The sequence below is a fragment of the Hemiscyllium ocellatum genome, chromosome 7 (assembly GCF_020745735.1).
Source record: "Hemiscyllium ocellatum isolate sHemOce1 chromosome 7, sHemOce1.pat.X.cur, whole genome shotgun sequence".
NCBI classification, from domain to species: Eukaryota; Metazoa; Chordata; class Chondrichthyes; order Orectolobiformes; family Hemiscylliidae; genus Hemiscyllium; species Hemiscyllium ocellatum.
Window position 1 is genome coordinate 66,392,394 of NC_083407.1, and position 17,277 is coordinate 66,409,670.

General features: G+C 38.8%; 1 protein-coding gene across 1 annotated transcript in view; it reads right to left on the bottom strand.

The window, feature by feature from the left end:
* Positions 1-17,277, bottom strand: part of ola1 (Obg-like ATPase 1) — a 225,852-nt gene that overhangs the window by 20,559 nt on the left and 188,016 nt on the right. Inside the window, exons 8-9 of the mRNA XM_060827923.1 lie at positions 6,536-6,676; positions 1,448-1,544 (exon numbers count right to left, since the gene is read on the bottom strand). Coding sequence (XP_060683906.1) covers positions 1,448-1,544; positions 6,536-6,676 — 238 coding nt within the window. The remainder of the gene's footprint in view (positions 1-1,447; positions 1,545-6,535; positions 6,677-17,277) is intronic.

Sequence of the window (17,277 nt, forward strand, 5' to 3'; positions counted from 1 at the left end):
AATATCACAGTATATAATTAAATTACCAAAGTCATCTTTAATGCTTTAAAAATTTTGCACTCCCGATTTGGTAAAACTGTGGCAAATCAAACAGGCAGAAATAGTTCAAGGAACTGAATGGCATTCTCCTGTTCTTGACCATCAACTAATTCCCTTTCAACGCCATTTCCTTTAAAAGGTGTGTGCATGGAACATCCAAAGAAATTTAGCATTTTGTTTTTCTTCTAATGGAAAGAATGTGCTCTGTTAACATCAGCTGCTGTCCATATCATTAGCTTCTAATGGGCTGAAAACTAAATTTCAGCTTTTGAGAAATAAATAACAATTAAACAGATGTCAATCCTTCCTTCCTTATGAAGTGCACGATAATTGTGAAGGACTCTTTCTAATACAAATTGGGGCTTCACTTCAGAAATAAATAAAAATCACAAATAAATACTTCTAACAGATAAGAAATTTTTAATCACTATCATATGAGATATAAAATGAGGAAGAAGTCTGAATCGCAATTCACTTTATAGAGTTTCCAACATCACAATTTGTAATAAGCGTCATCAAGCTTTTATGTTCACATTTACTGAGAGTAGAGCAGCTTTCCAAATAATTTGGAATCTTTACTTTTGCAAGCTGCATCATTAAACAGAGAGCAACTCATGATTACAATGCAAGTTTCAAAGTAGAAAATTTGTAACAATCCAACAGCTGCCATATACTCAAATAATTTAATGTAGTCAATCACATATATAAATTCAACTACCTGGGTAAACAGCTTAGGTCAAATTGCCAGTCTCCGTTAAATTTTAATCTGTATATTTCAAATTTTGCAAACAAATTGAGACAATAATCAAATAGAGAAAAAAAGAACAATTTTGTATTGTATACTGTTAACTAAAATGTCACAAAGCTCAACTGTGTGCTACAAACATTAACCTGCAAGAGATCAGCATTAAAAATTGGAAATTCAAAGTACATTCATGAATAGGACTGAAAAGAAATCACTTTACATACTAACAACAGATTACATAATACATTGCTGAAAAACTTCATGTTACTCAAGCAAGAGAAGAGGCCACGGACAACCCAAACAAACTTAGCAAATACCAAATGAAAAGCAACATCAATTTCACTGGCGACAAACCCAGTCACACAGATTAAGCAAGCACAATACTGAGGTGCCTTATCTCTGACCACAGGAGGAGGGAAGATAGATTCTGCAGGATGAAGAAATTCATACTATGTAATAGGCAGAATCAATTGCTACCTGCCTCAATCAATGCACCCCACTTTCACTGTTCAACAGCTCACAAATAATTAAAGTTAACACGAACAAAACCCCATCTATAATGACTAGCTAACCACTGCCATGACAAACTTAAAAGTCGATGATAGCAATCTGAATTCAACAGTGTGGAACTGTGTACAGCTGACAACAGACTGTGAAACATACCTTTATGGTCCATGCTCGCACTTCATCTGGCCCTGCAGTAAAAAAATATTCAAGCAGCAGAGATGAGAATCCAGTCTTGATGATCTTGGGCAACGCACTGAAATCACAAGCATACTAGTGTTTCTTTCAAAGTATATCAAAGTTATTTCATTGCAAATAGTTTAAAGCTATTTAACATTTTGGCATTGTGTAAATGTGTATTCCTAAATACTAATTTCATATATTATAACACAAATATTGTCTTTCATAAAGATAATCAAATGTCAAATTGTATTTTCCAAATGTTTTATTGTCTATTATCAAGGCATGGGTATAGTAACCAGAAAACATACACACTGAAATTCCTCAAGCAGTGTGCATTTGAAGTTATACCACGAACACACGTGATACTTGTTATGGACTAGGCCAGACCCTTCAAAACCTCTAAGCAGGTAGCCCAAACTGTAACTTTATTTGTTTAGCTAGATGTATAGTAGATATTCCCGGTGTAAATTAGCTGGGTCAACTGCCAAGTTTTAAACAAACAAAATTTATTTACAAACTTATAAAACGAAACACAAAGAACAGAAAATAGAAAACCCGATAAGTTATCCTTTCCAAATCCAACTTAATGCTGTTCCGAAAACACATACATCCCTTAGCACAAACAGTAAGACACACACAGGCAACTCTCAGTTCAAAATCAGAAGGGCAGATGAGAGAGTACCCAGCCTTTCTTTACACATACAAAACTGCTGAGCTGAACCAAAAAACCTCAGTTGGAAGAACTGGCTACTCCCCTTTCATTATACAAGTTACTTCTAAAACATGAAAGCCTTTCGACTGAGGTATCATCTGTTTTGGGATAAACAAAAAGTGCCCCAAATAAACCTCCCATCTCTGCACCAACTAAGCTGTTTTGGAGCTTGGGCTGTTTTACAACCTCTCTGAAAAAAAATCAAAGACATAATAACTTTGAGAAAAAGGACCAGCTTTGTGACATACTCTAAAGAGTTCTGCAGAATTCATTTGACTTGAGTACCTCCATCAGTTTTTGTTTTAATGTTTGATTCTCTAAAGACCCTCTTCCATGTCACAGCATATACAATATAAAAAAAATTTTGCTAGGGTAACGGTCCTCGGTGGTATGTTATGGTAGGGCACGGCATGGTGGCTCAGTGGTTAACACTGCTGTTTGTTTCGCAGCAGCAGGGACATGGGTTCGATTCCAACCTTGGGCGACTGTCTGTGTGGAATTTGCACATTCTTCCCATGTCTACGTGGGTTTCCTCTGGGTGTTCCAGTTTCCTCCCATTCTAAAGCTGTGCAGTTTAGGTGAATTGACCGTGCTAAATTGCCCATAGTCTTCAGGGGTGTGTAGGTGAGGTGCATTAGTCAGGGTTAATGTGGGACAATAGATTGGGGAAGTGTCTGGGTGGGCTACTCTTTGGAGGGTCAGCGTGGACTTGTTTCGCTAAAGGGCCTATTTCCACACTGTAGGGATTCTACCCATGATCTGATTTGAACCACCCAACATGGGCGGCACGGTGGCACAGTGGTTAGCACTGCTGCCTCACAGCGCCTGAGATCCGGGTTCAATTCCCGACTCAGGCGACTGACTGTGTGGAGCTTGCACGTTCTCCCCGTGTCTGCGTGGGTTTCCTCCGGGTGCTCCGGTTTCCTCCCACAGTCTAAAGATGTGCGGGTCAGGTGAATTGCCCGTAGTGTTAGGTAAGGGGTAAATGTAGGGGTATGGGTGGGTTGCGCTTCGGCGGGTTGGTGTGGACTTGTTGGGCCGAAGGGCCTGTTTCCACACTGTAAGTAATCTAATCTAATCTAATCTCTAACCTGATCAACTACCAATCACTTGGTGATAAGAAATATAATTGCAGGCTTACACAATATTTCTAAATAAGAACTGAATCGGGTACCAACACAAATAAGATTTAATAAAATTATTATGAGCTTGAGCAATGCACAGTACAGCTATATATCATATGGGTTACACCAACAGAAATGCACACTTCAACACTGCCTTAGTTAGAAAAAGAAAAATCACGCCTTGTGCTTCAATGACCATCACCTAGTGGCTCTGACCTTCATAATGATGAGGTCTTTCGAGAGGTTAGAGATGGCTCACATCAATTCCAGCCTACAAAATTGTCTCGATTCTTTGCAACTTGCTAACTGGAACAACAGGTCCACAGTAGACAACATCTCCCAAGCCTACACTCATCTCTGGAACATCTGGGTAACAAGGATACCTACGTCAGTCTTCTAGTTATTGACTAGAACTTCCAAACAAACCCATCTCTAAACTCTGAGACCTAGATCTCAGCTTCCCCTCTGTAACTGGATCCTAGATTACCTGACCCATAGACCACAATCAGTAAGAATAGGCGACAACACCTCCTCCACACCAGTGCCCTGCAAGGCTATATACTCAGCCCCTTACTATACTTGTTATTCCCTCACAACTGTATGGCCACATACCACCCCAACTCCATTTACAAGCTTGCTGACAACATCACTATTGTTGTCGGAGACCCGACCTACAATGCCACAGAATACAGGAAAGACATTTAGTGCTTAGCAGCATGCAAAACAAAGGAGTGGTCATTGACTTCAGGAAGTGGAGTGGAGGGTATGCCTCTTTCTGCAAAAATGTCTAAGGTGGAGATGGTTGAGACTGTCAAGTTCCTGGGATTGATGATCATCAACAATCTATCCTGATCCACCCATATCAATGTGACAGTCAAAAAAGCACAACATCTCTACTTCTTCAGGAGGCTAAGAAAATTCAGCTTATTGACAAGGACTCTTACCAATTTTTATAGATGCACCATAGAAAGCATCCTTTCTGGATGCGTCACAGTGTGGTATGGCAACTGCTCATCCCAACACTACAAGGAACTACTGACAGTCGTGAACTTGACCCAGTTCATCACACAAACCAGCCTTCAATCTACTGGCTCCATCCATGCTTCCCATTGCCTTAGGAAAGCAACCAAAATAATCAAAGTTCACTTCCACTCTGGTTAAACTCTCCTCCACCTTCTTCTAACAGGCAGAAGATATAGAAGTTTGAATACATGTTCAAACAGATTCAAGAGCAGTTTCTTCCCTGCTGTTCTCAGATTTTTGAACAGAACTCTCAAAATGTTAATTCTGATCACACTCTCTCTGCAGCTATAACATTGTGTTCAGCACTCTGTTCAGCTACCCTGATGCATTTTGTATGGTATGATTTGCCTGTATAACATGCAAACCTACATATTTCACTGTACTTGGTACATGTGACAACAATAAATCAAACTCAATTGCAATTCTGCACCATAATCACCATAATTTGATGAGGCACATTACTACTTTTTGAGGAGGTGTAGCAAACTTCTGCTGCACCGAATTCACCAAATATCATTGTTGCAAGAAATATTTCATTTTAAAATAGTGAAGACGCAAACATGTAGAAGCTTCTTGTGATGAAAGTTGACTTCAGTTTTCCTTTCAATATTCCATAATTTAAGAAATACCTTCTGTACGGCTTCTTAGAAAAGTAGGATTATATGTGTTGAGGAAGTAGGAAGAAAAGATGTACGAAGGTAGAATAACCAAACAAGGGGATACCAAACAATTTCACCCCCTCATTGAAAACCTGCTGAATACAACTTATCTCTTATTTCTGAATGCCTAAACACTTAAGAGCAGAAAATGCATCAGCTTAGGAGGGGAATGAGTCAACAACAACTTATTAACAAGGAGCGAGCCCATAAACAAGAACATAAATGGCTTAGAACCACATCCAATTCATCTGAACTCTATGAACTTAAAAGAAAATCACTTTTTTAAAAAAAGCAAACTACTTCAGTGATACAAATGGTATTATCTCTGCCTCTGGACCAGGAGGCCTGTTCCAGAATAACAGCTCTGAACAGAGATTGGTTAGGAATGTCTATAACAAATTACGTATACCTCTGCTTTATATACAAAGTTTCCAGACCAAACAAACAAGTTCAACTGTGTACTCCTCTAACAAGCACCAAGAAAACAAAATGCCCAATACTTCTGTAAAGTATGTTCTCATTCCAGGTGAGACCACCAAATTTAGCAACAATAGCTTGTTTTGTTTAAAGTAGGCAACACTAGAAATTCCAGGTATATGCAAAGTAAATAAAACTGTAAGATTTCACAATTTTGAACAAAATAAACTTTACATCATTAGAAAAATGAAACAACTTGCTATATACACAAATATACACATGGAATTTATACTTCAACATTCAGATTTAATATGAGATAAATATGGGTGAACATATTTATAATACACCATGCAGCACCCTAAATATCAGATGCAGTTGAGACAGATGCCCCAAATTTTTCTGCAATCCACCCCCACATATTACTGATGCTATGGGTCACCAATCTTTTTAAAGCTTTGCCTCCTTTACGAAGGATCCCAATTCTTCACATTTGAAGATTTACCTCTGACAGTCCTTCCAGATCACTCTGCCACAGACTACGTTCTGATAGCTCAATATTTTGTCTTAAGATAACAATCCTCAGAATTTGCAAGACTGCCGACAAACACTCAATTACTAGCACAATTTCAGCTTTTCACTCGACTTTGTTGACTTGCTGCTGCCCCCGAGTTTCTCGCAGCTAATTTTTTTTCTCAATTACACTAAACAAATAGTACTTAAGAGCTTTTTTCACTCCCACTTAGGTACCAATTGCTCCTCAGGACCAGAAACATTCACTTCTCAGCATCCCAACTTTTTTCCCCAAGACTGTGAAGCCCAATGGGATTCATTCAGCTACCTGCAGTATTCTAGCAACATGGAGCCACCTTCTCTGACAAACTGTCCAAACGATTACTGTAATTTTACCCTCTTAACACATTCCAAAAGAGCCCCACTATTCCAAAATGAAATCAAATGTAGCAACCGCTGGAAGACTGTGCATTGAATGTTACAATATTCATCGGCTGCTGCCTTACACAGCATAGATGGATGCAAATAATGTTTGTTTTCACAAGTAATTAGTTTAAAATAAAGTTCTGCCACTCATGGCTTAAAAATAGAAGTTTGCAGAAATAGTATGTCTATTAACCTTTGTGTTTTGTTTTCTTCCAGGTATTTCTTCATTTCTTCTTCACCCATTTCCTGTAACTTTAGTTCAAGTATTCCACTGAAAGGTATGACCATTGCTCTTGGGTCATGCTTGTCTACCCATTCTTTAATTTTTACCAACCTGTACATAAAAGGTACAAAAACATTATCATGAGCTGCATGCATCATCGTATCACATTCATTATCCAGTACAACATTCATATTCATTAGCAATGTGTGGTTTTTAAGATGTTGTTTTTCTGTATGTGCCTTCCATGGTCAAACTGTCAACTAATGTTATGCTAATAATCTGAAATACTACTGAAGTTGCAGTTAGCTTTTATTTAATCTCAAGTTGCAGTTACACATTATGTTCTTTATATGGAACCATTACTAATATTTTTAAAAATCTGGATTTAAATTGGAAAGGATTCACAACAATAACAAATAAATTATTCAATGTCATTTGTCTTGCCAACACCGTACATGGCATTCTGTTTGCAAATCTGCCAGCTTGTTAGGGTCAATGCACATATGTTGATGTTAGCTACATAGATACAGGGGAAGAGGACATGAAACAGCAAGGGCAATGGAGGGTACAGCAAAGCCAATCAAGAGGGAATCAGTTGGCAACAATGCCAAGTTCTTTGATCAAATGTGTATGCAGCCAGCTATCAGAATGCAAATAAAATGCAGTGAATCAACTTGTATAGTTGCAGAATTTTTAATCGTTACCCCAGTTAGGAGTTCTGTCTTTCGAGCAGACAGCTTTGATACCTTGACCTAAAACCAATTTACAGCATGGAGATAATAGATAATGCAGCTTCCAACCACTGCATGACTGCAGTAAAAACAGCTAAACATGTTTTGCGTGTGAGCTAGACTCATGAGTTGTTAAATGGTATCTTCAGTGGATTGATTTGTTTTTCCATCATATCAATATCCTTTGAAATTTCTGACTTTATGTCACCATTGTTGAGTTTCAAGTTATTTACGAGCAGTATACAGTCTAAGAGGCATCCTCCATTTTTGGAGGTTCTTCATGAATCAACCTTGGTTTGCAAGCATATTTGTGATTGGCTCAACATACACTGAACTGAGAGTTTCTTTTCAACCTATGGCTGTCGATTTATTTCAACTATGCTTTCCACTAGTGAATTAAAACATGTTACATTACAAGCCACATGACAGGTATTTTGATCATGGAGGTAGAAATGAGAGGCTTGAAGTCAACAAAGGATTGAAAAGTAGCACTATGATTTGCTGGAAGCAAAAGCTGGTGGTGAACTGCTTGCTAAGGTCCTTTGAAAGATTTGGCAACCAAGCAAAGCATTGTGCTTGTGATGTAATTGAGAAATATACCATGATGCGTGAGGAAGGAATAAACTACTAAAACCCTCATAAACCACAAGTGCAGAGTTCAATTTTACTGATTATCAACTGTCAGATAAGTTTCATGAAATTGTATTCATAGCACAGCCAAAATTACATTACTACTTTCTAAAGGACAGAAGGCTAAATGATCTGTAGGTCTTTAATCATGGCAAATGCAAAACTGTTTGAAATTAACTGTTATCATTAACCAGCCAGTCTGCTTCATAAGTATATAACTACTTCCAAACTAAGAGGATATTATTTCTTTTTGCATCAATGAACAGCTTTTCTCCTGAGAAATTCCAGTCAAGCATAGTTGAAAATGTCCACATGGTCAACATTAATTCTTCAAGACTACTGCTTTTAATGTCAAGTTCCCACAACCTCACCAAAGTCATCTGTACCATGAAAATACCAGTTCTTAAATTTTGAAGTCAGATTCTTTGTTTTCTTGCTCAGAACAATTTAGCACTTAGCATAGATAACAGGAAAAATAGGGTAAAAATCACAACACCAGGTTATAGTCCAACAGGTTTAATTGGAAGCATGCTTGCTTTCGGAGCGACGCTCCTTCATCAGGTGATTGTGGAGGGCTCGATCGTAATACAAAATTTATAGCAAAAATTTGCAGTGTGATGTAACTGAAATTATACATTGAAAAATTGATTGTCTGTTAAACCTTTCATCTGTTAGAATACAGTGATAGTTTCACTTCTCTCATGTGTAAATCACAAAATCCTTTTGTGATTTACACTTGAAAGAAGTGAAATGATCACTGTATTCTAACAGATGAAAGGCTTAACAGACAATCAATTTTTCAATGTATAATTTCGGTTACATCACACTGCAAATTTTTGCTATAAATTTTGTATTACGATCGAGCCCTCCACAATCACCTGATGAAGGAGGGTCGCTCCGAAAGCTAGCGTGCTTCCAATTAAACCTGTTGGACTATAACCTGGTGTTGTGAGATTTTCAACTTTGTACACCCCAGTCCAACACCAGCATCTCCAAATCAGGAAAAATAGGAGTAGGAATATGCCATTCAGCCCTTCAGGACTTCTCTGTTATTCAACATAATCACAGATGATCATTCAATTCAGTACCCTGTTCCCGTTTTCTCCACCTTTGATCCCGTTAGTTCTTGAGCAGCTTCCGAAACAGCACAAGTTTGTAATGTGCAGGGGAGAACAGAAATAGTAGCTTCTGTAGCAGTTCAGACCTGGTAGATGCCAATATGATAACACAGTGTTCTCATCTGCAGTAACTGCTGGCTGTTTGAGGAACTTTGGAATGGAGTTGATGAGGTAGTGTGAGAGCAACAGACACTGTGACACATCAGAGAGGGGAAAAGAAACCGGGACACTGTTTCATGAGTCAGGTATAGATATTCAGTATTTAATTTCAGAGAAGTCTCAGCCAGTGCCCTTGTGTAAAATAGGTATGAGGTTCTTGCTCCTGATATGGATGAGACAGACAGACTGCAGGGAAGATGAGTGAACTGACCACAGCACAGTGGTCCAGAGGTCCATTCAAGTTGGGTGGGGGGGGGAGGAGTAAAATTTAGCACTATCAGAGGATAGCATAGTTGGAGCAATGGATATAGCTCTTTGCAGCAAAGACAAATAGTCTCAAAGGTAGTGATATTGTCAACTTGATGCCAATGTTCAGGATATCTTGCTGGGCTGTAGGGCAACTTGGATTGGGAGGAGAAGGATCCACTTGTGTGCTACATAACAAGGTAGAATAGGGAAGAGGTTCTGACATGGGATTACAAGCAGCTTGGGGCTCATTTAAAGCGCAGAACCACAAATATAATAACCTCTGAATTATCACCAGATCATGTGCAAATTGGTAGAAAAGAGCAAAGGTCATTGCATCACTCAGATACTGTTGTGGAGAAATGGACTCCAATTCATGGGGCATTGGCGCCAGAACTGGGGAAAGACAGATCTGTTCTGTTTGGATGGGCTTCATTTGAACCATACTGGGCCTGATGTGCTGGTGGATTGTATAACTAGGCCTCAAACTAATTAATGGATAGGACAGTTCAATTGAAGATAATCAAAATAAAAATGATCAAAAAGAAAAGGAAGGGTACAGGTGCAGGGTTGTGAAGATATGAACAATAATCAAATGTGTGACAAGAAGGGGCAGAGAATACACACAGTACAGTGTAGCAGAAATCAGAAATATTAGAAGTTAAGGCTAAAGGCTCTCTCTCTGAATGCACACTGCATTTTTAAGAAGGTAGAGGACTTGATGACACAAATAAAATGAATATGACTTGATACTATTGTAAAGACATGGATTTAGGGAGACCAACACTGGGAATTCAACATTCAAGGATATTTGACGCTGTGGAAAAATCGGTAATAAAAGAAAAAGGAGGTGGGTAGTAGTATCAATAAAGGAAAGTATCAGTACAGTAGTGAGTAGTGATATAGGTGCCACAAAAATGGAACTAAGTAATCGGGGGCAAGAAGTCATGGGTGGAAATATTCAATAGGACCACAAAGAGCTGTCTCCCTATAGGGCAAAGTATAAATTGAGAAATAATGGAGACACGTAAGAAGGGTACTACAATTGTTATTCATGGTTTTAATCTGTATATTGACAGGTCAAATCAGATAGACAAGAATAACGTGGAAGAGGAATCGTAGAATGCAGCCAGGGATTATTTCTTGGAGCAGTATGGTACTCAACCTACCTATTTTAGATCAGCTGCTTTAGATCTAGTAATGTGTAATGAGATAAGATTAACAATCCTCTAGAGGGTGGCAATCAAACATGATGGAACTTTAAATTCAGCTTGAGGGACAGAAACTAGGTCTTAAAGCAGTGTCCTCAACTTAAATAAGGGCAATTACAGACGTATGAATAAGAAATTGTCCAAAGCAGGCTGGGAATGAGACCAAGTGGTTAGTTAGTGGATGAGCAGTGGCAGACATTTAAGCAGATAGTTCATAATGTTCACAAGAATTTACTCCAGGCAAAATAAAGGATGAACTACTTGGTTATCTAAGGCTTGAAGGAGAGTATTCAATCAAAAACTAATAATTGTGAAGAAGCGAAAACTAATGGTAGGCCACCAAATTGCTTTCCATTTTAGGAACCAGCAGATGAATGAATAAGATAAGAGGGGGAAAGAAGTGGTTATGAAAGTAAAAAAAAAGCAATAAATATAAAAACAAACAGCAAGAACTTCTAGGAGTATATAAAGAGAGTAGCTAAAGTAAATGTGGGACTCAGAGGCTGCAATTGGGGAAATAACAACTGTACAGGGAAATGTCAAATAACTTATAAAAATATATTTTATTGGTCTTCACAATGGAGGACACTAAATCCCAAAGATAACGGATAAGCAAGGTGCTAATGGAGGAAAGATCATATAACAGTATCTATCTTAATGGACAAAAATATTTGATAAATGAATGGAACAAAAGGTAGATACATCACCAACACCTGATGACCTGCATCCAGCAAATTTAAAGGAAGTGGCTATAGAGACAGTGGAATCATTGATCATAATATACTACAGGGTTCTAGCTGATTGGAGAAATGGCATACATCTGCTCAAGAAGGAAGGGATATAGAAAACAGTAAGCCATGGGCCAATTAGCCTAACATCTGTTGTTATAAAACTGCTCGAGTTGATTATTAATAAATAGCAGCACATTTAGAAGAAATTAACTCAGTCAACGTGGCTTGTGAAAAGCAAATTTATCAAATTTGTGAGAACTCTGAGGATATAATATGCAGAATTGATAAAGCTGAAATCTGTAAATGTCATGTATTTGGATTTCTGGATGGCATTCAATAAAGGTGCCATACAAAAAGCTTTGCACAAGATAGGAGCTCACCGTATTGGGGGTAATGTATTAGTATAAATTGAAATTGTTTAATACATAGAAGACAAGAGTCAGGATTAATAGCTCTTTTTCAGGTTGTAAAGGTGTATCTAGTGGAATGCCACAAAGATCAGTCCTAGGGCCTCGATAATATAGACAGTAAATAATCGATTTCGAGGAAGGTAGAGTATAAAATCTACACATTTGCTAATGATAGAAAAGTAGGTGGGACGGTATACTGTTATGAGGATATAAAGTATCTGCAAGGTATAGATAGATTGAACGGCTCAGCACAAACCTGGCAAATGGAGTTTATTGTTGGAAAGTGAAATGTGGAGGAAAACAAAAAATCAAAAATTAACAGAGCATTCTGGGTCTTCTTATGCATTAAACACAAAAGTTAGCATGCAGGTATAGCACACAATTAAGGCAAATGCAATTTGGCCTAACTTGTTAGGGATAATGTGGAGGTGCCAGTGTTGGACTAGGGTGAACAAGGCTAGAAGTCACATGACACTAGGTTATAGTCCAACAGTTTTATTTGACACCCCATGTTTTCAGAGAATTGCTTCTTCACCGGATGAAGAAACAGCATTCCAAAGCTTGCAATTTTGAATAAACCTGTTGGATTATAACCTGGTGTCGTCTGACTTCTAACATATAGTGTTAGGGGGTGAAACTTAAAATTAAATATGTCACTACAGGGTACTGGTGAGACTACACCCGGAGTAACGTGTAGAATTTTGGTCCCTGAATTTAAGGAAGGATATATTGGCATTGGATTCAGACTGATTCTTTTGATGATGAGGTAGACTCGTCAAGAATGGCTAAACAAATTAGATGTTTAAGCATTAAAGTTTAGAAGAATGAGCGGTGATCTTACTAAGACATAAGATTCTGAAGGGGCTTGACCGGTTAGACGTTAAAGAATGTTTCCGCTTGTAATGGAACTCTAACAGGGGGTCAGAGTTACCGAATAAGGGAATTTGCATTTAAAACTGACATATGTAAAAAGTACTTCTTGCAGAGAGTAGTGAATGGCTGGAATATTCTATCCCAGAGTTGTGGAGGCTAAATCAATGAAAATATTTAAAGAGGAGGTAAGATACATTTTTGAAATCTCAAAGTTCAGGCTATGAGAAGCTAGCATAAAGGAGGAGCTAAAGCCTGGCGCAAATCGGCCATGATATTACTGACTAACAGGCGGGCATCTATGTTTTTATGTTCTTTGTATAGGCTGAGGTTTGATAATGGGATGTTGGTTCAAATAAAGTTGAATAAAGCTCTGAGGACTTGTTTTTTTTCTCCAAACCTGAATAACCAAGTCAACACACAGTGCCAACACAAGGGTGGAGTTTTCGCTAACTATTTTGTACGACAGTCTTTATTTTCTGTAAAGTCTTTCTTGGATTAACTATATTTGACAAGCATAAACTACCACAGAATAAACTGATGCCTATCTTGTTAGATTCCTGCAATGTGATGAGTGACTTGGAAAAGGGTTTTTAAATTTATATATATAAAATCTACATGGTAACTGATATAATTCACAGTGTGAAAGCAGCTCTGCAAACCCTTTGATTTGCTTTCCAATCTTCTGTTGAATACCTCCTGCAGGATCGCTTTGTTGACTTCAAATGGTCAACAGAATTATTAGAGCTCTCCAGTCAGATTATCATGTGTATTAGAACAAAGCACAATATCCCAGAATGCTGTGCAAGTATACACTGGTTGTCAGTCATGATTTGGAGATGCCGGTGTTGGACTGGAGTGTACAAAGTTAAAAATCACAACACCAGGTTATAGTCCAATAGGTTTAATTGGAAGCACACTAGCTTTCGGAGTGACGCTCCTTCATCAGGTGGTTGTGGAGGACACAATTGTTAGGCACAGAATTTATAGCAAAAATTTACCGTGTGACGTAACTGAAATTATACATCGAAAAACACCTTGACTGTCTGTTGAGTCTTTCATCTGTTCGAATACCATGATAGTTTTACTTCTTTCATGTGTAAATCACAAAACCTTTTTTTTAAAAAGCTGCATTCTCAGGTTAACTGTAACAATTGGTGCTAGCTAGACGATATATTGAAAGTGTTAGCCTCCATGTTCTCTGTCTGTGCCATGATGTTTAGATTGATTCTAATCTAAAAAGTGAGATAACAGAGTTTTACATGAATTTGTGCAGTTTTTGACCAAAATACAATGTAACTCTAAGTACAAATTCAACACACAGAATGTGTGTGTGCATGTGGGTGTGTATGTGTGTCTGTCTGGGTTGGGGGTTGCGAGTTTGTGTGTGTGTGTGTAGTGAGTGTAGATTGTCTTAAGTCTATGAGAGCGTGAGACTCTCTCTCTCTTGGGATGGTGGTTGTGAGTGTCTGTGAGAGGGAGTGTATCTGTGTGTCCATGAGTGTAGAGCGGTCTAAGTCTCTGAGAGGATGCCTGTGAGAGTGTGTGTCTGTCTGTAAGGGTGTGTGTGTGTGTGTAGGAGTGTGTGTGTGTGTGTGTGTGTGTGTGTGTGTGTGTGTGTGTGTGTGTGTGTGTAGGAGTGTGTGTGTGTGTGTGTGTGTGTGTGTGTAGGAGTGTGTGTGTGTGTGTGTGTGTGTGTGTGTGTGTAGGAGTGTGTGTGTGTGTGTAGGAGTGTCTGTGTGTGTGTGTGTGTGTGTGTGTGTGTGTGTGTGTGTGTGAGTGAGAGAGAGATATATATAGTGTAATAGTGGTCACCTGTAGTGTGACATGGTCCCAGTTGAGGCCCTCCCTATGGGTATGAAACTTAGCTATCAGCCTCTGCTTGGCCACTTTTCACTGATGCCTGTCCCGAAGTCCGCCTTGGAGGATGGTCACCTGAAGGTCCGAGGTCGAATGTCTTGGACTGCTGAAGTTTTCCCCAACTGGGAGGGAACACTTCTATCTGTCGTCAGTGCTTGCTGTCACTTACACCATCTTCTACCACAGTTTTGGATGCAAAGAGTGTTCTGCACATGGAACTAGGTTTACCATTCATGTACATCATACTGTCAGAGAATGATGCATAGAAAAAGGCATTTTTCTACATCGTGTTAACACTGGTTATCAAACATTTACCTTCTTTAATTCCATTTCACAGCACTTAGCTCATAGTATTGTGTGTATAATGTTTCAAAGTGTACATCCAAATGCGACTTGAATGTTGTGATGATTCCCAGTTCTATCATCCTTTCAGGCAATAAGTTCCACATGTCCATGATGCACTGGATCCTTTAAATCCCCTCTAAACCTGTGCCCCTTACCTAAATCTAAGCTCTCAGTAATAACATTTCTGAGGGGGAAAGGGGGAAAGCTTCTTCATATCTAAACCATCTATGCCACTCATGATTTTGGACACTCTCAGCCTTCTCTGCTCCAAGGGAATTAACCTCAGCCTCTCTTTATAGCTGAAATGTTCCAGCCCGGGCAACATCATGAAGCATCTTCTCTACACCTTCTCAAGTGCAATCATGTGCTTCCTTTTCATGAAATGGTCAGAACTACACAATTTTCTTGCTGTGACCTAACTAACATTTCATATAGCTCCATCACAACCTTCTTGCTCTTGTACTTAATGCTTCAATTAATAAATGCAGATATCCCATATGCCTGAACTATGCAATAACCTGCCTGTTGCCTTCAGAGATCTCTGCACATGCATATCAAGGTCACTCTGATACTCTGTACATCCTAATGTCCTACCACTCATTACGTACCTCTTTTCTTGTTAGTCCTCCCAAAACATATCATCTCTCACTTCTCAGGGTTAAACTCAACACAAGCATCTTTCTGACCAGCGCATCAGCATCATCTTCCAGTCTAAGACTTTCCTCCTCTTAACATACTGTCAAATTTACTCATCAAGTCTCCTGTATTTGTGTCAAGATATTTAAAGTACACTACAAACAGCAGGGAAGCCTGCATTAAACCTTGGGGTACAACACTAGACAAGTCTTCCAGTCACTGAAACAACTTTTGATTATTCCCTTGTGTCCCCAGCCACTAAATCAATTTCGGACACAATTTGTCAAATTCCTGGAGTTTTACCTTTTTGACCAGTCTCCCATACAGGACCTTGTCAAAGGCCTTACTAAAGAGTAGGCCATATACCAACTGCACCACCCTCATCTACACATCTAGTCATCTCCTCAGAAAATTCAATTAAATTTGTTAGACATGACATGTACCTGACAAAATCATGCTGACTATCCTTGATTAATCCTTGCCTTGCTTGTCTGTCAGAATTTTTTTTTGCCAAAAGTTTCCCAACTTCTTATGTTGGGCTCACTGGCCCTGACTTATCCCCAACAGCCTACGGAATAACGATACAATAATAGTTACTTTACAGCCCTCTGCAGTCAGAGATGATTTGAAAATTACTTCAGGCCCCATGTAATCATCTTCCTTGCCTCCCAGAGAAGCCTGAGATAGATAACATACAAATCTGGGGAATTTTCACCCATTAAAACGGTTAATAAATTCCTTCCTCCCAAAGCAATTTATTCAAGTTTATCACAGCGTCCTTCCCTAATTTCCACATCTACTTTTGCACTAGCAAATACAAATGCGAGCGCTCATTCAAAACATCATCTACATCTTCTGCTTCCACACACAGATTCCCATTTTGGTCCCTAATCATCCCTGCTCTTTCCCTGGTTACCTCTTTCCTCAAATCTACTCAAAGCACCTTCCGATTTTACCCAGAAATGTATATTTATGCCCCCTCTACACTCTCCTAGTTTCCTCCCATGTATTTTCTATATTCATTCAAGTCTTTGTCTTTAGCCCTTGATATCTCCCTTCTTTTCCTCAGCCAATCATGTATATTCCTCCAACACACAAGGTTCCTAGGACTCGAGCAATATTTTTCTTTCCTTAGCTATCAATCTATCAATTTCTACCTTAAGCATACTCAAAAGACTGAGCTTCCACAGGCCTTTGTGTTAGAGAATTCCAAACACCTACAACCACCTGAGTAAAAGATACTCCTCGTCTCGATCCTAAGTAGTCCTCACCTTTTTTTAAATTGTGCCCCATGGTTCTGAGCACTACAACTGGAGGAAATGTCTTACCTGCATTTATTGTACCTATTTATTTAGGCATTTTGTGAATTGAACTGAGGTCACCTCTCATTCCTCAAAACCCTAGAGACTACAGGCCCAGTTTGTCCAACCTTTCTTCAGAGGATAGTCCCATCATCCTGAGATCGAATCTGAAGAACCTTCATTGCACTCTCTCTTTGGCAATAGTAATCTTTCGGAGGTTACATTCCTCTATGTGTGGTCCAACCAAGCAACTTTACAATTGAAGCAATGTTTCACTACTCCTGTACTGAAATCCCTTGCAATAAAAGCTGTCATTCCATTAGACTTGCTAGTAACTTGCAGCAACTGCATCTTATCCTTCAGTGACTAATCAACAAGGGCACCTAGACGTCTTTTGTACATCTACAGTCTTTCCAAACTTTTAAATTTAAGGAACACTCGACATATCTGTTCCTTCTTCCAAT